Here is a 17,071-nt window from a genome sequence, read left to right on the forward strand (position 1 = left end):
GAAAACAGGAGAACAAAAGCTTCTGGGTGAGGGGCAGTGGGGAGGTGCCTGGAAACCTGGGGGCCCTGCCGGGCAGGGCAAGATGGGCATCTGAGTCACCCGCCAGCTGCCAAAGCTCACTCTGCAGTTGTCCAGTCCCCAGGGTAGCCCTGCGCCTGCCCTTGTAGGGAGCGGCAGCCGGAGCCCGAAGTGTCCTGGGGGACTGGGTAGGAGCTTAAGACAGGCAACCTAGGCAGGGAGGGCACAGACCATCGCATCAGGCAGACCTAGGCATGGTGAGTGTGGCCTGCAGGCCACTGGGGCAGGAGCGAGTGTGAGTGTGTGTGTGTTTATGCACAGTGTGCGATTGTGACTACGTACACTTGCGTCACCTGCACAAGCCTGTGGTGGGTGGGTGTGTGCACACAAGTTGAGTCTGTTTACATGTGTGAGGGTGTGTGCAGTGGGGAGGAAATCTGTGCTCCGTGGCCGTCTCCATGCAGGTCTGGGGTGAGAGACGAGGGCCCTGGCCTTCACCCTGGCAGGGTCCCGAGAACAGCCCCACCCACTCGCTGGCCACCTGCACAACCCATCCGCTCCTTGGGTATTCAGGCCCAGCCGGTTCCTCCTGGCTGGATGGCAGGGCAAAGCTCAAGATGAGCTGCAGGTGCTGTGCTGTCAGGGCTCCTCACACCCACACCGGGCGCCTACAGCCATCCCAGCCCAGGGACCCGGGCTTGGGGTTCCCCCGGAGCCCCTGGTGCTATAGTCCATGCGTCCTCTGCCTTGCCTTCCAAAATGCCAGCCTGGAGGCCCCTCAGCCTCGCTGTTCTCACATTAGGCCAGCAGGAAGACCAAGAAGAAGGAAGGGGGGGGCCTTCGGGCCCAGAGAGCATCATCCAACGTCTTTTCCAACTTTGAGCAGACCCAGATCCAGGAGTTCAAGGAGGTGAGGCTTTGCTCTTGTCCCAGGGCCCCTCCACCCAGAAGCTCCTGACTCAGGGGCCCCCTGGGAATCATAAGGCAGGTGACCCAAAGACCCCATGTGAGCCTCTCTCCAGAGCCAATGAGAGTAGATGCCTGTCCTGACACGGTGTGGCTGGCCTGGCAACCTAGTGACCCTGGCTTCGGTTTCAGGCATTCACACTGATGGATCAGAACCGAGATGGCTTTATTGACAAGGAGGATCTGAAGGACACCTATGCCTCCCTGGGTATGTGCCGTGGGGCAGAACCCCGCCACACCCCACCTCAGAATGTCCTCCAGCCCTGGAGAGCCTTGCTCTACACTTGGGCCCTACAGCCTGACCTGACATCCCACGTCCCATGGGCCATGAGGAGGTGGGCCGGGTCTCCCCTGGGGGAGAAATCCCTCTCTGGTTTGGCCAGGGCATCACTAGATGCCCAAGCACAGGCATCATGGATGGGGGAGTTGGGACCAAAGCTCCAGGGGAGGGCTAACCTCCCAGAGGGACACCACTGCACGGGGAGGCTTGCCCTCCTGCCCCCAGGCATGCTAAGGAAGCCCAGAAACAGACCCGGGAGAGAATGTGGAGCCAATTTATGCTCCTCTGAAGAGCCAAAGACTGGCCCTTTCCCCCTCAACTTCCCATCTGGGGCCACGTTCTCAGCCTGAGGCAGTCCCAGGGGAGGACAGGTAGGTTTCTTTCCTCTGGGCCCCCTTACACCCAGGTAAGATCACAGTCTCCCTGGACCCCATGCGTGGCCTCTTCCTCCTCCTCAGCAGTCCATCTCCCCGGGGCTCAGGTTTTGGGGTTCTGCCGATGTGCAGAACCTGTACCCCACCACACCTGGGCCAAGTGTCCCCCCCATCTGCTCACTGCCCTCCTTCTGGTCTCCCCAACTTGATTCTGGGGTCACCTGGAGAATGATGGAGTTGGGAGGCCAGTGGGGACAGCAGACACATCAACAAGAACAGCCAGGGTGAGTGTGACATTCCTACCCAGCGCCCCCTGTCTTGTATTGGCGACAGGCAAAACCAACGTCAAGGATGATGAGCTGGATGCCATGCTCAAGGAGGCCTCGGGGCCCATCAACTTCACCATGTTCCTGAATATGTTTGGGGCGAAGCTGACGGGTGAGAACCATGGGGTGGGGAGCACCATGGAGCCAGGTTTCTCCCTGACCAGGGGCAGCCTTCAGGCCAGTCTGCCAAAGCCATCTATATTTCATTAGCTCCTAACACTTACAAACCCAGGCATTTCACATAAAAATCCAAATTTTCCAATTTGATGAAAAGCGTAGCCTTCTGGTACCCACGTCTGTGGGTCACACGCCCAGCCTACCTCCCATCTGCCTACTGGCGCCAGCCTCTGTCCCTCACTCGCTGAGCACTCCCTCCACCTCTGGGCCTGGGTAGAACTCTGGGGACCCCCAGAATAGTCCCCTCAGGGTGGGTAGAACTCCAGAGACCCCAGAACAGTCCCCTCAGGGTGGGAGCTGTGGAGTCTCCCAGGCGCGCAGGAGCTGGAGGTGGGAAGGCTCTGGGATGGCCCAGAGCAGGACTGGAGCCCTAAAAGCCCCTGGTTCAAGGCCTTTTGTGGGCAGGTACGGATGCCGAAGAGACCATCCTAAATGCCTTCAAGATGCTGGATCCTGAAGGCAAAGGCAGCATCAACAAGGACTAGTGAGTTTGGTCACAAACGCCTGGGTATCTCTCCTGAGGGGCACCAAGCCCCCCCCCCAACCTGGGCATCTCTCCTGAGGGGCACCAAGCCCCCCCCCAACCTGGGCATCTCTCCTGAGGGGCACCAAGCCCCCCCCCAACCTGGGCATCTCTCCTGAGGGGCACCAAGCCCCCCCCCCAACCTGGGCATCTCTCCTGAGGGGCGCCAAGCCCCCCCCCACCCCGCCCCAGGGTCCGGGTGTTGGGCTGCCTGCCCCAAGGTCCCAAGTCCCTCAGGGCAACTGAGGGCAAAACCAGTCCTACCCACACCAAGGCCAGGGCACCCAGTAACCCAGCTGGTCATGCCACTTGTACCATCACTGGGTCTTTAACCCCCTTTGAGGGCTACATCAGCCAAGCACTGGGGGTGGGCATATTTGGTGTGCCAGGCACTTGCCTCTAATCCCTCCTCAGTCTCCTCCCTGCAGGTGGAGCCCCCCACAAGGGGTAGTGACCCCTGAGTGTCAGGAAGGACTCCCCAGTGACCACTCCCTGGTGCCTAGGACTCCCCCTAGAGCCAGGCTTCCAAAGACACCTGCACTGTGAGTGGGTGGGACTAGAGGGTGAGCGCACCCCCCTTGAGGCATCCCACCGCAGAAGAGCCAAGTCACGGGGCTCCCCTGGGCCACCCCTCCAGTTCTTCTGGTGACGGTCCCTTTCTTCAGAGCAGCCTAATTCGGCTTCTCCCTCCTTGTCCTCAGCATCAAGCGGCTGTTGATGTCTCAGGCAGACAAGATGACCACTGAAGAGGTAATGGTCCACTCCGCTCCCACCCCACCCCCTCCCCCATGGCCCTCCGTGCAGCTCCAGTGTGGCCCTCTGGGCTCCAGGGGGGATACTCCCTGGGCCTCCAGAAGCTGCACCATCAGGGTGGGCAGGACACCCAGTGGCTGGGCCCTGGTCCCACCCCTGGCTCCCCACAAGCAAAAACAACACTGGGAGCTGGCTGGAGTTAGTTGCCTGTAATTCAGCGGACGATTTTGCTCCTTCCCCTCCTCCCTGGGCCTGACCCTCCCCCACACCACACTGGCTTGCAGGTTGACCAGATGTTCCAGTTTGCCACCATCGATGCTGCAGGCAACCTGGACTACAAGGCGCTGAGCTACGTGCTCACCCACGGGGAGGAGAAGGAGGAGTGAGGGGCACAGCCCCCGTCCCCACCTGGGCTGCAGCCAGTTCAATAAACATGAACCCACAAACCTGCCTGCCGGTGTCTGCAGAGGGAGAGGAGGACGTGTCACCTGGGGGTGGGAGAGTCTGCAGGTGGGGAACCTCCACCTGGGTGGGGGAAGTGTCTGCCTTGGCAGGGAGAGTGTGGGGAGGGTCCACTGCGGGTGGGAGTGTTTGCTTGGAACTAGGAGAGTCTGGAGGGGAAGGGCCTGCTGGGGTGGGAGCATCTGCCTGTGGGGTCCTCCCTCTGCTTCCCCTCCCCACCCAGCCTGGCCCCTCCCGCCGTGCTAGCACTCATCCCAGGGCACTAGGCCACTCAGTGGTCCGCAGAGGTTGAGTAAAGCTACGGCTTGGGATCCCCCAAACACGGCCTTTCTCACAACTGTCGACTCCAGACTCGGTCATGCTAGGGGCCCCCAGGGCCCCCAATCCCTCCATGTCCCCCTCGCTCTTGCCTCTCTCGCTAGGTCCACACCCATACGCTGCTCCAGCACCAGCCGCCCTGGGTCTGGCCTGGCCACTGGGGTGTCTGCTTGTCACACGGCTCCAGTGGTTCTTGCCACAGCCACAGGGTCTCCTCTGGGCCACCCTGCCTTGCCCCAAGTCCCTCTGGCACCTGCATGAAGATGTCACCCTGTGACCAAAGCCTGTCTCTCCTGGCCTCCCCTTCACGTCCCCAGAACCACTTCTTGATGCACTAACTGCTCTCTTAGCTTCCAGATCTCGTCAGGGACCCTTGTGACATCTCTGCAAGTCCTGAGGGTTCCAGGGGCTCAGGGCTCCCAGGAACAAGAAGGCGGGGCCAGGAGAACAGCTCTAGGGATGAGTGGCCCCGAGCTTCCTAGGGCGCCAGTGCCGGAGGTCGTGTGGATGCCTCAGGGGGTTGCTGCCGTGTGGGGTTCGCGGTCCACGGTCGCAGGGGACATGTCCTCCTGGATGGAGCAGCTCGCACTGGCCTCAGCCTGGAGGCGCCGGTATGGAGTGTGAAAGAAGAGAACCAGGAAGCAGCTGAAGAGGGTGCAGAGGCCAGCCATCAGCAGCATGGACACTGGGGAGACACAACCCAGCTCTGTTCTGAGGCTCGCCCAAGCGGCCAAGCTCCCCACACAGGACCCAGAGTAGCCACACGGCTGGCAGAGCCCCCGCGGACCCCACTGGCCATGACCAGAGAGTGACCTGGAAACAGATCTTGCCCAGCATCCAACGGGCCCTGAGGGCATGTTCACAGACCCAGGTGTAGTGAGATCCAAGGTCAATGGCATGGGGTCCCTGGACGTGGCCATCCTCACCCCTGTCACTCTCTCTCTTTCCTCTCTTTGCCTCGCTCTCTCTTTCCCTGATCTCATTTTTAAACAACTCCCGTGGGCTTAAAAGTTGAGCTTTCATCAGGGCCTCAGGGCTGCTCCCACCATACTAAGCCTTGGTGGGGAAAGGTCGGCCTTGTTGCCCTCCAACTCTACCCCGCCCTAGCCCTGTGGGTGCCCTGCACGTGCCAAGGAGAGCAAAAGATGCCGAGAGGAAGGGGCCCGTGGAAGGGAGTTTCCAGGGCCAGAGGTGGGGGGGCTAGGCCCTGAGGTCCCATGTAGGCCGGGGCACTCACCCCGCCAGTCCAGTGGGCCCTGGCCATCCTGGCAGGTGGAGACAGACGGCTCCGCACGGCGCACGGTCAGGGCAGTCAGCAGGACCATGATGAGCACGCCCTCGGCCTGCCTAGACAGCCACGAGGCCTTCAGCCCTGCCCCAGGCACCGCTCACTGCTCTCAGTGCCATCGGTCATTCTGAGGGCAGCATGCTGTTCCGGTCAGTGTGGACCCCAGCAGCCAGCCTAGGACTGCACGCAGCTCAGAACGTGCAGGTGACCCACTGTGTAGCCTGGAGTGGGGTGAGGGGAGGGTCTCTGGGGTCCCAGGGAAGTGGCAGAGGGACCGACACTCACCCCAGCACGAAGATCAGGCCCGCAGCCGCACCCTCACCCACAGGGAAGGAGCACTCAACGGCCAGCTCCATGGCAATGGGTGCCACCGCGAAACCAAAGAAGCCAAGCAGTGAGCAGATGGCAGCCAGCGCGAGGGTCTGTCCCTGCAGCTGAGACACCTAGGGGGCAGTGAGCCACACAGAGGGATGGGACACCCAGACCCAGCCAGGCCCTGTACCAGCACCCTGTCTGAGCTGAGCAGGGGACAGGGTCAGGGGACCGGGGAGCCCATCCCACCCAGGGACCACTCCAGTGGGCAGAAGGTCGAAATTTCTGCTTTGACCCAGTTGCCAGCTGCCCTGCCCCAGAGCACCCCACTCCCACCACTGTAGGGTAGTCTTGGCTCGAGGGGACTCTCACCAGAGCGAAGGCCACACAGACCACGGAGGTCAGACAGAAGCCAATCTTGACCGCTTCGGTGAAGAGCTTGGTCCGGTCCACATACAGGCTGAGAACCAGGGCCCCCAGGACCCCAAACACAATGAAGAGAGCCCCACAAAGGCCTATAAATTCCTGGAGGGGGAGAGGAGGTGGGGGGCACCCCATCATAGGGGCACAGTGACACCGGGGCCCCAGGAGGAGGCACTCACCTTCAAGACACACACCATCACCAAGAGGCCCATGGCAGGGTGACAGGGAAGGCTCAGCTGTAGGATTAGCTATGAGCCAGGGTAGCATGTCCTCCACTGGAGGCACCGCTTTCCTGTGTCGCCATGCCCCGGGGACTCAACAATTGCTAAAGGCAAGGGCCTGGTTGCTGTAGACACCCTTCAGTGCCCACGGGCCCCTCATGAGTTGGGAACACACCAGGCATGAATCCCACACCCAGGGCTGATGCCAGACGGGGGAGGGCATGGCCAGAGATGCTATGAGCAGAGCAAGGCCTTTCCAATCTCCAAATATCACAAGAGGACACTTCGGCCTTCAGGGTTGAAGCCATCCTGGGTGGGACACTGGGAAAGATAGCGGAAAGCACACGCAAAATCCCAGGCCACTTGGGCACCGCCACCATCCCCTCCTCAGGGCCACCACTCATCCTCAGACTGTATTTGGCACCTGACACAACTTTTCACACACGGCATCTCAATACCACCCACAACAGGAGGTTACCCTGTCTAGGTGTGGAAATGTAGCACTTGGGGAGGTCCTGGGCCACCTGACGGAGGCAGAGGCAGACGGCCTTCAGGGTGACAGTAATGCCCCCAAGCCCCACCCTTGAGCAGGAGAAAGGGTCAGGGTGGGGCAGCACTCACGTTGGAGTAGCCCCTCACACAAAGGACCTGCTCCAGGAGGGCCGAGAAGCTGGAGAAGATGCCGATGCCGCCCCCGAAACACACGGCCAGGACGACATAGGCTCTGTTACACAAGAGCTGGGGGAGAAGGCGCCGCTCAGCACAGGAGCTCCCGCAGGACATGCAGAGGCTCCGACGGGGCCTGTCCTGACCCCCTTCCCTCCTCAGCTCCTCCCCACCCCGATGACCCCAGCCCGGGATCCCACGGCACCGACCAGCTTCAGCCCATCCAGGAACTTCTCTGAGGTGGAGTGGACGGCCCTGGCGGAGGGTGGGGTGGGGGGCACGCTCTCCAAGAGGCAGGCGGTGGCCAGCAGGCAGGTGATGCCGGCAGGGATGATATAGATGCCCAGCTGGGGAGAGGGTGCACGTGAGTGTGCGTGCGTGTGCAAGTGTGTCTGCGAGCACACGAGTATGTGTGCGTGCGCAGGCCCTCGCAAACACGTGCACATGCACACGAGGGCTTCACGTCCACCGCTCTGGGCACCAGGTGGCACACGGCCCCCCTTGCTAGCCACCCCCGCCGGCCTTCCCTAGGCAGACAAAGGCAAGCCTGGGGGTCTGCTCGGCTTTGCTCCATCCGGAGCCCTGGCTTTCGAAATGTCACACAGAGATGACTTCCTCGGTGACAACCTTAACCCCAGACTCACCCATCCGCCTGCCAACTGAACCTTCCTTCCTGCCTTTGTGAATGACCCAACACTTACCTGGCTGCACAGCTGGAAGCCCCTCACCTCTCCCAACCTGGCCTGAGCTACCACCCCCCGCCCCACCCAACCGAAGTCCCAACGCCCCGCCTGGACGCTGCAACCGCGTCTTTGGCTCCCCGAGTCTTTGGGCCAGGTTGAATCACTCTCCCCCTAGACACCCCCGGGGGTTTCCATCACATCAACGGCAACCACCTACCACCTGGCTGACCCTTCCCTCCACAGCAGACACGCTGGCCTCTGGCCGCAACCCCTACCCCTCAAGCTCACATCCACCTCAGGGCCTTTGTTGGCCCCTCGTCTCCCTCTCCAGCCCGCCCCATAAACACTGCCTCCTCCTGCTCCAGTCAGCCTCTCAGCTCACCAAAGGCCTCTCCCCACCAAGGAAACCAACATCCTGGTCCCTAGAGCTGTGTCTGACGAGGTGCCTAGGACTCGCACACGTGGAGAAATCCCGCGTGCACCGGGGCCACTTGCTGGTGTGGCCACAGGGAGGGGCAGGTGCATACTCACACTGGCTCGTGCACACATTCCACACAAACACTCACGTACACACGTGTGTGCACACGCGAGCCCATCATGCCCACACACACACACCGCACACAAATGCACATGCGTGTGCCTGTACCTCATGAGCTCCCTCACCATCAAGGGGATGTCCTCCTCCTTCTTCACCAGGGCAGGTGACAGCAGGTTGGCCACCAGGATGCCCAGGGGGTTTGCTGGATGGACAGATGGAGACACATGTCAGCTCAGCCGTGGCCAGGCCTGGTCCCCAGCCCACAGGCAGAGCCCTTTGCTCTCTGAGAGCTGGGAGCACAGAGGTGGCAGGACCCTCTCCCTAAGCCGCGGGAGACCATCAGCCTCACCCCCCGCCACTCACACATGGTGCCAATCATGTTGGCCGTGGCTCGCTGGTGCTCGGGGAACCACAAGGCAGCCAGCTTGGCAGGAGAGAAGACGACCAGGGTCTGGGCCAGGGCACAGAGGCTCTGCCCACCCATGAGGAAGGCAAATGGGTCCTGGATCCCGCCGACCATGAAGGGCAAGGTTCGGAACACACTCCCGGCAAAGTTCAGCCATGCGCACACGATGGTCTGCAGGGATGGGGTTGGAGCGCTGCCTGGCCAGCCCGGACTCCCGGCCCAGCACCCTGCCCTCCGCCCTGCCACCCCAGTGGCTCTGCCTGGAGACCCCCAGAGAGGAAGCAATGGCTCTCGAGCCCTCACTCGAGGACCCTGCCCCATTCAAGAGCTGACCCTCATGTGGGGTCTGACTCACTGCCCAGCGGAGCCCAACAGAATCCAGAACCCAGATGGCCACCACGCCAGACGGGATGGACGCCACGAAGTAGACTCGTGAAAGCCAGTTGATCTGCTCGGTGGAGAGGAGGAAGTGGTGGGCAATCATGTCGGCCACGGGTGCGAAGCTGAGCCACAGCTGTGGACACACGCTGGCATCAGCCCATGGAGCAGGTGCCACAGACACCACAGCCACCCACTGTCCCAGGCTCAGCCAGCCAGCCTGAGGGAGAGAAAGTGCCTGGCGGTCCCGTAAGGGCCAGTGTCTTCATCCAGTCACCTCCAAGGGAGTGCACCAGGTTGGGGGTTGGCCAGACAGTGTGCCGGGGATGCAGAACAGCACCATCCTGCAGGCACGGTCCGGTGGGGGGGGGGGGGGGGGGGGGGGCAGAGACAGAGGCTGAAGATCCGGCCAGAGTCTGCAGGATCATAAGCCCTACCGAGACTGACCCTCTAAGGAGAAAGCCCAGAGGGCTGCCAGTGAGAGGCAGATGTCTGAAGGGGGAAGGGGAGCTCTACACAGTGCATGGGCATGAAGAGGCCTAGACCAGGTACTGGACGGCACCGGAGCCTGGCAGGGTAGAAGAGGGGGTCTGGATCCTGGCTTCCCAGTCGCACAGATGTATAGATGGCCCAGACTGGCTGGGCAGAGGAGCACATTTGGGGGTGCTGTGGTGCCTGTGGCGAATACCCAGATGGATAAGGGCAGGAGGCTGGGTGGGCCTGCAGCCGCTGAAGGGATGTTTCTGCGGGAGGGCGGGGGGAGAGAGGGGCCCAAAAGGTCTCTCTAGCTTGTCTGCAAACTCAGTGATTGAGTCCCAGGTGGAAACACCTGGATTATGCGCTGGCCCTGCCCAAAGCCAGCCCCACCTGTCCTACAGGAGACCCAGGTGTTTGGGACGTGAGGCCCTCCCTGACAGGTGACATTTCCCAGCTGTAGGTGCTGTCACGTGCTGGGACTCAACTCCACAGACCTTCGGCCAGCAGACCTGAGGCAAGACCTTAAGCTCGACTGGGTCAGTGGGGAAGACCACTGACCTTCCTGGCGGAGCTGAGACCCCTGCACGGGTGAGGCAAGAGGGGAGGAGGGGCTCTCCAAGGGTTACTGCAGGCGGGAGAGGGGAGATGGGCCAGGGATGGACCAAAGACAAGGGCAGCACAATTCAAAGTGCACAATCACTGCAAATCTGAGAGACCCAGAAATGCAGGGGCTGGCCCCAGACCACACCCTCCGTGGTGAGGCCAGTGAGATCCAGGCTTGCTGACCCAAACAGACACTGACCACAAAGTCTCACATGACAGAGAACTTGGGCAACAGCTGCCTTTCCTTCCTTTTCCACCCCCTTTTTTAGGACAAAACAGAGGACAGATCTTCCAGGTCCAGAAAAAGACCTGTTCCTGCCCAACTGATCCAGCAAAGACAAACCGCGGGGTCTGTGCTCCAAACCCACCCTGCTGAGCCAAGTCCATTCCTTGCTCCTCCCCAAAGCTTGTGGCTGGCAGGGCAGAGACAGGTCTAAACTGTGCAAGGCAACATGGGGACAACAGTTTATCTCCACTGCATACAAGAATTCCCTTCAGGCCGCTCCAGCCCTGCCAGGTGCCTCCTTGTATCCCTTTGAGTGTGCTGACAGATGCCCCACGTGCCGGCTCTTGCCCAGACCACTAGGCTGTCTCCTTGGGTCACTCTGAGGCCACCCAGACCTCACTCCAGACACTGTTCCACCTGCCTCTGACACTGCCCTCTCAGAACCATAGAGCTGTGGTCACCTGGCTGCAGACAAGTCCACGAGGGGACATGGCTGGGGTTAGCCTCATGGTCAGTGTTTATCGTGGTGACCAGAGCAGGGGTCGTAATTCCTGATGAGAGTCCTGCTTGCTCCGTAATGATTTGTGGACCAAAGGAGAGTGCAGCAGGATACCGCCTCAGGGTCCAAGGGACTTCTCGAGGCCACTCATGATACCCGTCCCCTCTCGGAGTCATCAGAGCAGTTCTAGGGGCTGTGTCCTCAGACCGCTGGGCCCAGAGCCAGCTCCGGCTTCCTAGCAGCTAGAGGCACCTGGCCGACAAGCCACTGTGCAGAGTCCCATAGAGAAAAGAGGTTTCCAGAGTCACAGCAGACTTCAGCCCAGGCCATGGATGCCACCTGGTCCCAGCACAAGGCTGGCTCTCCACATGCAGTCAGCAAGGAAAAGAGGCAAAAGGCCCTGATCAGTTTGGAATAACATCCAAGAGTGGTTGGACACCTCCCTGAGGTGTCTGCCCACACCCCCACTGAGCCTGCTGTACGTGACGGGCTAGGGAAAGAGGGGCCCAAACCTCTGCACAGAACAGCTGGGGGCTCAGGGGTGAGCTGGAGAGAAGCAGGTTGGGGAGCTGAGCCCCTGTAAGTGGTAGACCCTGTTCTCACTGCTCAACCGGTCTCCGGTCTCTGCAGGGTCACTGCCAGCAGTGGGAACCATTCTAGAACAGGTAACGGGTCACTGGGGACCCCAGCTGGGGAACTGTGGAGAGGCTGTGCACACAGGTAAGGAAGGCCCCCTGTGAGGGTCCCGCATACTGACTCAGAAACCCAGCGAAGGTTCCAGTGCACAGGTAAGCAAGGCGGCTGAGCCCTGACTGCCTTGCAGACTGGGGTGGGAAGTTTGGAGAGGGAGGGCAAGAGCCAGATCATGAAGGCCTGTAGCCAGACGTTGGGTGTTCGGGAGGAAGACCCCTCTCCAGCTATGACAGTGACCCCCACCTCCTCCTGAGGAATGGAGGGACTCTTTCGAAACTACCACAGGTCACAGGACTCAGGCTGGGCCGCCTGGAGGACAGATGCCAGCTTTACTTCCTGTGCAGCCACAGCTGGGAGAAGGGCCTCTGGTCCCGCGGCCGCGCGCTTAGGTCGCCGGCTCCCCCACTCCCAGCGGTCCCATAATGCACACCGACCCCGCCCTGGGTGCAGCGGGACACTGGAAGGTGCGAAGCGCGCCGACTCAGGCGGGGTCCCAGCTCGGGCCGCCCGCCCCCGCCCGGAGGCGACCCCAGACCCCCGCACCGGGGCATTGGAGACGGAGGCGACCCCAGACCCCCTACCGTGGCGTTGGAGAAGCTGAGAAGGCTGAGCACCAGCAGAAAGACCCAGCGACGCGCGTAGACGCGGTAGTCCCACAGCGCGCTCAGGGCCTGGGTCGCGTCGGCCCCCGGCCGGTCCCCCGCGGGCAGAACCATCGCCCGCCGCTCCCGCCGCGCGGGTTGAGGAACGCGGCGCCCGGGCCAGGACCGCCCCGGAAGGTGGTGCCAGGCGCGCGGGGCGGGGCGGGACGGGGCGCTCGGGGTCAGTCCCCGCCCCGAGGGACGGCGGTCGCTGCTCCGCCCAGGGGGAAAGATACCAGTCATGAAGTTGGACCCAGCTCCGTTGGCCAGGATGGAAGTCTCTGCCACAAAAACAGGGACAAAGTCCCCTCGCCGGGGCGAAGGAGGTCACGGCCTCTGTGCGGTCGCAAGGCGGACACGCCCACGCGGGTGGGTACAGGAGAGGGCACCCATGAAGTAACTCTGCCCGGCACGAGGTCCGCATTTCCTGAAAGGGGTTGTGGAAAGGTCCCCTACACTTTCCCCCACCCCAATTGCTGCTGTCCGAACAAGTCACAAGGAGCGGCAGGAGGCCAGCGTGGAAGAGGAGGCTGGGGTCAGTTTGCCAAGAGCCTCGAATCCAGACGAGGCATTAGATTGGGCCCTTGTTGGGAGCAGGAACCAGGGGACTGGGCAGAGTTGGTGCTGCTCAGGAGGAAGGCAGGGTCCAAGGCTAGCCTGGCCTGCCCAGGGAAAGGGCCTGGGGACCTGGGGGCACTCAGCCTCCCCCATCCGGTTATTGTCTGCAGTTTGCAACTGAGGAAACAGCTGGGGCAGAGTGGGGCGAGAACCGTGAGCTGCAAGGCAGAGAGGAGGGGATGTCTGCTGTCTCTCCCACAAGAACACGCTTGTGGTGGGCCAGCCTCCTCTCCAGCTTCCTCCTCACCCAGAAGTCCACCTTGGAAATCTTCCCTTCTACTCTCCAAATACTACTCTTCCTAAGGTCGCCCGTGATCTCTATGGGGCTGACATAAATGGACGAGACGCTATTCCTGTCCACCTCTGTGACCCTCCTGCTCAGCTTGAGAGGGCCCCTCCTCCCATCCTTAGGGCTCTTACGTGGAGTCGGCAGCTCAGTAAGGTCACAGTCGTATTTTTTCATACCAACGATGGACATGTGGAAACTAAAATGAAAGACACAATACCATTTAAAATTACTTTGGACAATTAAAAATTTTTAATCTTTAAAAAATTTTACAGACCCTCCCCCCCCCCCCCGGGTCAGTAAAAATTAATAAAAGGAAACCTCAATAAAAATGGAGTCAGTGGGGTGCCTGGGTGGCTCAGTTGGTTAATCATCCGACTGCAGTTCAGGTTATGATCTCCTGGTTCGTGGGTTCGAGCCCCACGTAGGGCTCTGTGCTGGCAGCTCACAGATCCTGAAGCCTGCCTCAGATTCTATGTCTCTCTGTCTCTCTCTCTCTCTGCCCCTCCGCTGACTCTCAAAAAAAAAAAAAAAAAAATTAATGGAGTTAGGAGTCCAGAAGGGGGAGCTCTCATGCAGTACCATTCAATATCAGAAATTGCCAGTACAGACCCTAACAGAATTGTCAATAGGAAAGAATCATCAGTTACAGGCCCCAACAGGAAAAGATACGCATGATGCATCTCCTGCAAGAAATTAACCACCCCTACAACTCAGCCAGTGAGAAACTGTCATCCCTGTACACTCTTGTCTTTTTCCAATGGGCTTTAATTCAAAACAACCCCTCCCAACTTCCTCCTTCTCTTTAAAATAACATTCTTCTCCTTTGTTTGTTCGACTAGCCTGTGATTTTGGCCGTAGCTTGCTCGTCCCAAATTGCAATTCTTTGCTATTCTCGAGTAAACTCATTTTTTTGCTGGTAAAATAATTGACTTATATTTTTAAGGTCAAAAGGTATAAATTTAGCAAACTGTACACAGAACTTGAATGCTAAAAATTATGCAACACAAATGAAAGAAATCAGTGAAGACCTATAAAAAAGGGAGAGATGTACCATGTTCATGGATCAGAAGTCTCAACATAGTAAAAATGTCAGTTCTCCCCAGATTGATCCATAAGATTAATACAATTCCTATCAAAAGAGTTTTGTAGGGGCGACTGGGTGATTCAGTTGGGTAAGCCCTGGAATCTTCTTGATTTTGGCTCAGGTCATGATCTCCTGAGTTCATGAGTTCCAGCTCCTGGAAGGGCAGAGCCTGCTTAGGATTCTCTTTCTCTCCCTTTCTCTCTGCCCCTCCCCTGCACACAAGCACACACATTTGCTCTCGCATGCTCTCTCTCTCTCTCTCAAAAGTAAATAAATAAACAAACAAAGCGTTTTTTAGACATAGAGTGGGAGAAAATATTTGTAAACCACATATCCAACAAAGGACTGGTATCTAGACTATATAAAGAACCCTCAAAACCCAACAGTAAAAAAGCAAAGCGAAAGTTCAATTAGCAAAAGACATGAAGAGACATTTCACTGAAGAGGAAATACAAATGGCAAATAATAATGAATGGCTAACATCATTAGTCGTTAGGAAAATGCAAATTAAAACCACAATTAAAAAAACACAATGGGGACGGCTGGGTGGCTCAGTTGGTTAAGCGTCCGACTTTCGGCCCAGGTCACGATCTCGTGGTTCATGAGTTTGAGCCCCGAAGTCAGGTTCTGTGCTGACCGCTCAGAGCCTGGAGCCTGCTTCAGATTCTGTGTCTCCCTCTCTCTCTGCCCTTCCCCCACTCGTGTGGGGGGGGGGGGTGCGCTCTCTCTCTCTCTCTCTCTCTCTCTCTCAAAAATAAATAAACATTAAAAAAATTCTTAAAACCATGATGAGATACCACTACACACTTCTCAGAATGGCTAAAATAAAATAAAAAACAATGGCATCAAATGCTGGTGAGGTTGTGGGTAACTCGGTTACTCATCCATTGCTGATAAGAATGTAAACGGTACAGCCACTGTGGAAAACAGGCTGGCAGTGTCTTATAAACCAATAAGCAGTTATCTTATGACCTAGCAGCTGTACTTTCAGAGTTTATCCCAGGAAAATAAAAACTTATTTTCAACAAAAATCTGTACCCAAATGTTCATAACAGCCTTATTTGTGATACCTAAAAACTGGAAATGACTCAGATGGCTTTTAGTGAGTAAATGTTTGAGCCAACTGCAATGCATCCAGACCGTGGAGTGGGCTCACTGGGAATGGACTGTTCATACAGGAAGCAGCCTGGGTGAATCTCAGGGTAATTATGCCGGGGGGGGGGGGGGGGGGGGTGTGCACAGAATCCAAACTCAGAAGGTTATATCCTTTATGATCTATTAACTTTAAAAATAAAACCGCCACTTATTTTACCAGCAAAAATGTGTTTATTTGGAAACAGCAGAGAATTGCAGTCCGGGGCAAGCAACCTACCGAAAAACCATAGGCTAGTTTGGAGAACAAAGCAGAGGAGGCTCTTTCAGAGAGGAAAGAGAGAGTCAGGAGGGCAGAAAGTCCAGCTAGGAGCTGGAAGTGTAGCGGCTTCTCATTGGCTGGGCTGTGGCAATCTCTCATTGGCTGGGCTGTTGCTGGGGGAGAAGGAAACCTTCCTCCTGGTGGGATAATAAAGCAGTGGCAATATAGCACTAACCTAGGAGGTCCCTCCCCTCCTGTTGATTCTGCAATTAAGAGCTTCACTTGTGGAAACTCCCTATTCCATTTTAGTGAACTTTCCCTTTATTAATTTTCACAATTCCATTTTTTAACATTTTTGAAAAGATAAAATTTTAGAAGTGGAGAGAAGATTAGTGGTTTTAGGCATGAGGGGGCAAGTGGGAGATAGGGTCCTCCTGGTGATGGAAATCTCTACCTTGGCTGTGGCAGTGGATACAGGAACCAATATGTGTGAAACAAGCACGTGAAGCTAAGTACACACATATGAGTGTAAGCAGAACTGGAGAAATCTAAGATTGTGATTCATCAATGTTGGTATCGGGGTTGTGATACCATACAGTTGTGTTTTGAAGATGTTATCTTTGGAGAAACTGGGCAAAGGGTACAAGGAATCTCTTTATTATATCCTACAACTGCATTTAAATCTATAATTATCTCAAAATAAGTTTAATTTTAAAAACTCACATAGGGCACCTGGGTGGCTCGGTTGGTTAAGCGTCCAACTTTGGCTCAGGTCATTATTTCACGGTTTGTGAGTTCAAGCCCTGAATAGGGCTCTCTGCTGTCAGCTCGGAGCCTGCTTCGGATCCTCTGTCTCCCTCTCTCTCTCTGCCCCTCCCTTGCTCACACACGCGCAAACTCTCTCTCAAATAAATAAACATGAAAAATAAAATAAAACAAAAACTCACATAGGATGGAAAGCACATTTGTTTGGAAACAACTCTTTCCACTCTCACATTTTATTGAAATTATGGACAACTATCTTCAACGTAGCATCTACGCTTCTCAGATTTTGAATCCAGGTATAGCACCACCCACAGAAGTGTCTTCCTGAGCCCAGAACACATCCGCACACCTTTGGGACCACCGCGTCTTGAAGGGGCCCTTTAGTGATCTCCACCTGGTGTCTTCCTTTTGACACGACCTTTAAAGACTTGTTTAAAATAACACTCAACACACAATTATGACTAAATGTGTTTCAGTTTTTTATCTCCTTTTTTCTTAACCAAATACAGACTCCCATCAGCAACCCAAACTAGCACCAGTCAAGACTTCTTCAGGCTACCCGTGTCTTCCCTAAATAGTGTCTTGTTCACAATTGAGCGATTGAGAGCAGTCCCTTTGCCAAGAATAGAGTAGAGGCAACGCCTCCTTCACTGACAGTATCAGGGAAGAAATCTCACCTTATCTGATGAGATGGCCACGCCCATCCTGTT

The 17,071-nt window shown here is 57.4% G+C and overlaps 2 protein-coding genes across 4 annotated transcripts; one reads left to right on the forward strand and one right to left on the reverse strand.

The window, feature by feature from the left end:
* The first annotated feature begins 199 nt into the window (after positions 1-199).
* MYL5 (myosin light chain 5) lies at positions 200-3,803 on the forward strand. Its single transcript, XM_060655601.2, has 7 exons — positions 200-275; positions 821-928; positions 1,117-1,192; positions 1,972-2,076; positions 2,547-2,625; positions 3,366-3,414; positions 3,702-3,803. The coding sequence occupies exons 1-7, from the start codon at positions 273-275 to the stop codon at positions 3,801-3,803; spliced, it is 522 nt and encodes a 173-aa protein (XP_060511584.1). The 5' UTR covers positions 200-272.
* On the reverse strand, positions 3,612-12,711 carry SLC49A3 (solute carrier family 49 member 3). 3 transcript variants are annotated; one of them, XM_060655599.3, is made up of 10 exons: positions 12,192-12,327; positions 9,090-9,248; positions 8,692-8,905; positions 8,454-8,530; positions 7,317-7,454; positions 7,063-7,179; positions 6,170-6,322; positions 5,771-5,928; positions 5,435-5,544; positions 3,612-4,882 (listed from the first exon to the last, which is right to left on the reverse strand). In XM_060655599.3, exons 1-10 carry the CDS (start codon positions 12,324-12,326, stop codon positions 4,710-4,712), a joined length of 1,434 nt encoding a protein of 477 aa, XP_060511582.1. In that variant the 5' UTR covers position 12,327; the 3' UTR covers positions 3,612-4,709. The 3 variants fall into 3 exon arrangements, with proteins under 3 accessions (XP_060511582.1, XP_078302526.2, XP_078302527.1); XM_078446400.2 differs by lacking the exon at positions 8,692-8,905 and having other exon boundaries at positions 12,192-12,711; XM_078446401.1 differs by lacking the exons at positions 8,692-8,905; positions 9,090-9,248 and having other exon boundaries at positions 12,192-12,711.
* Positions 12,712-17,071: the final 4,360 nt, after the last annotated feature.

This window comes from Panthera onca, chromosome B1 (genome assembly GCF_046562875.1).
Source record: "Panthera onca isolate mPanOnc1 chromosome B1, mPanOnc1 haplotype 2, whole genome shotgun sequence".
Classification (NCBI taxonomy): Eukaryota; Metazoa; Chordata; class Mammalia; order Carnivora; family Felidae; genus Panthera; species Panthera onca.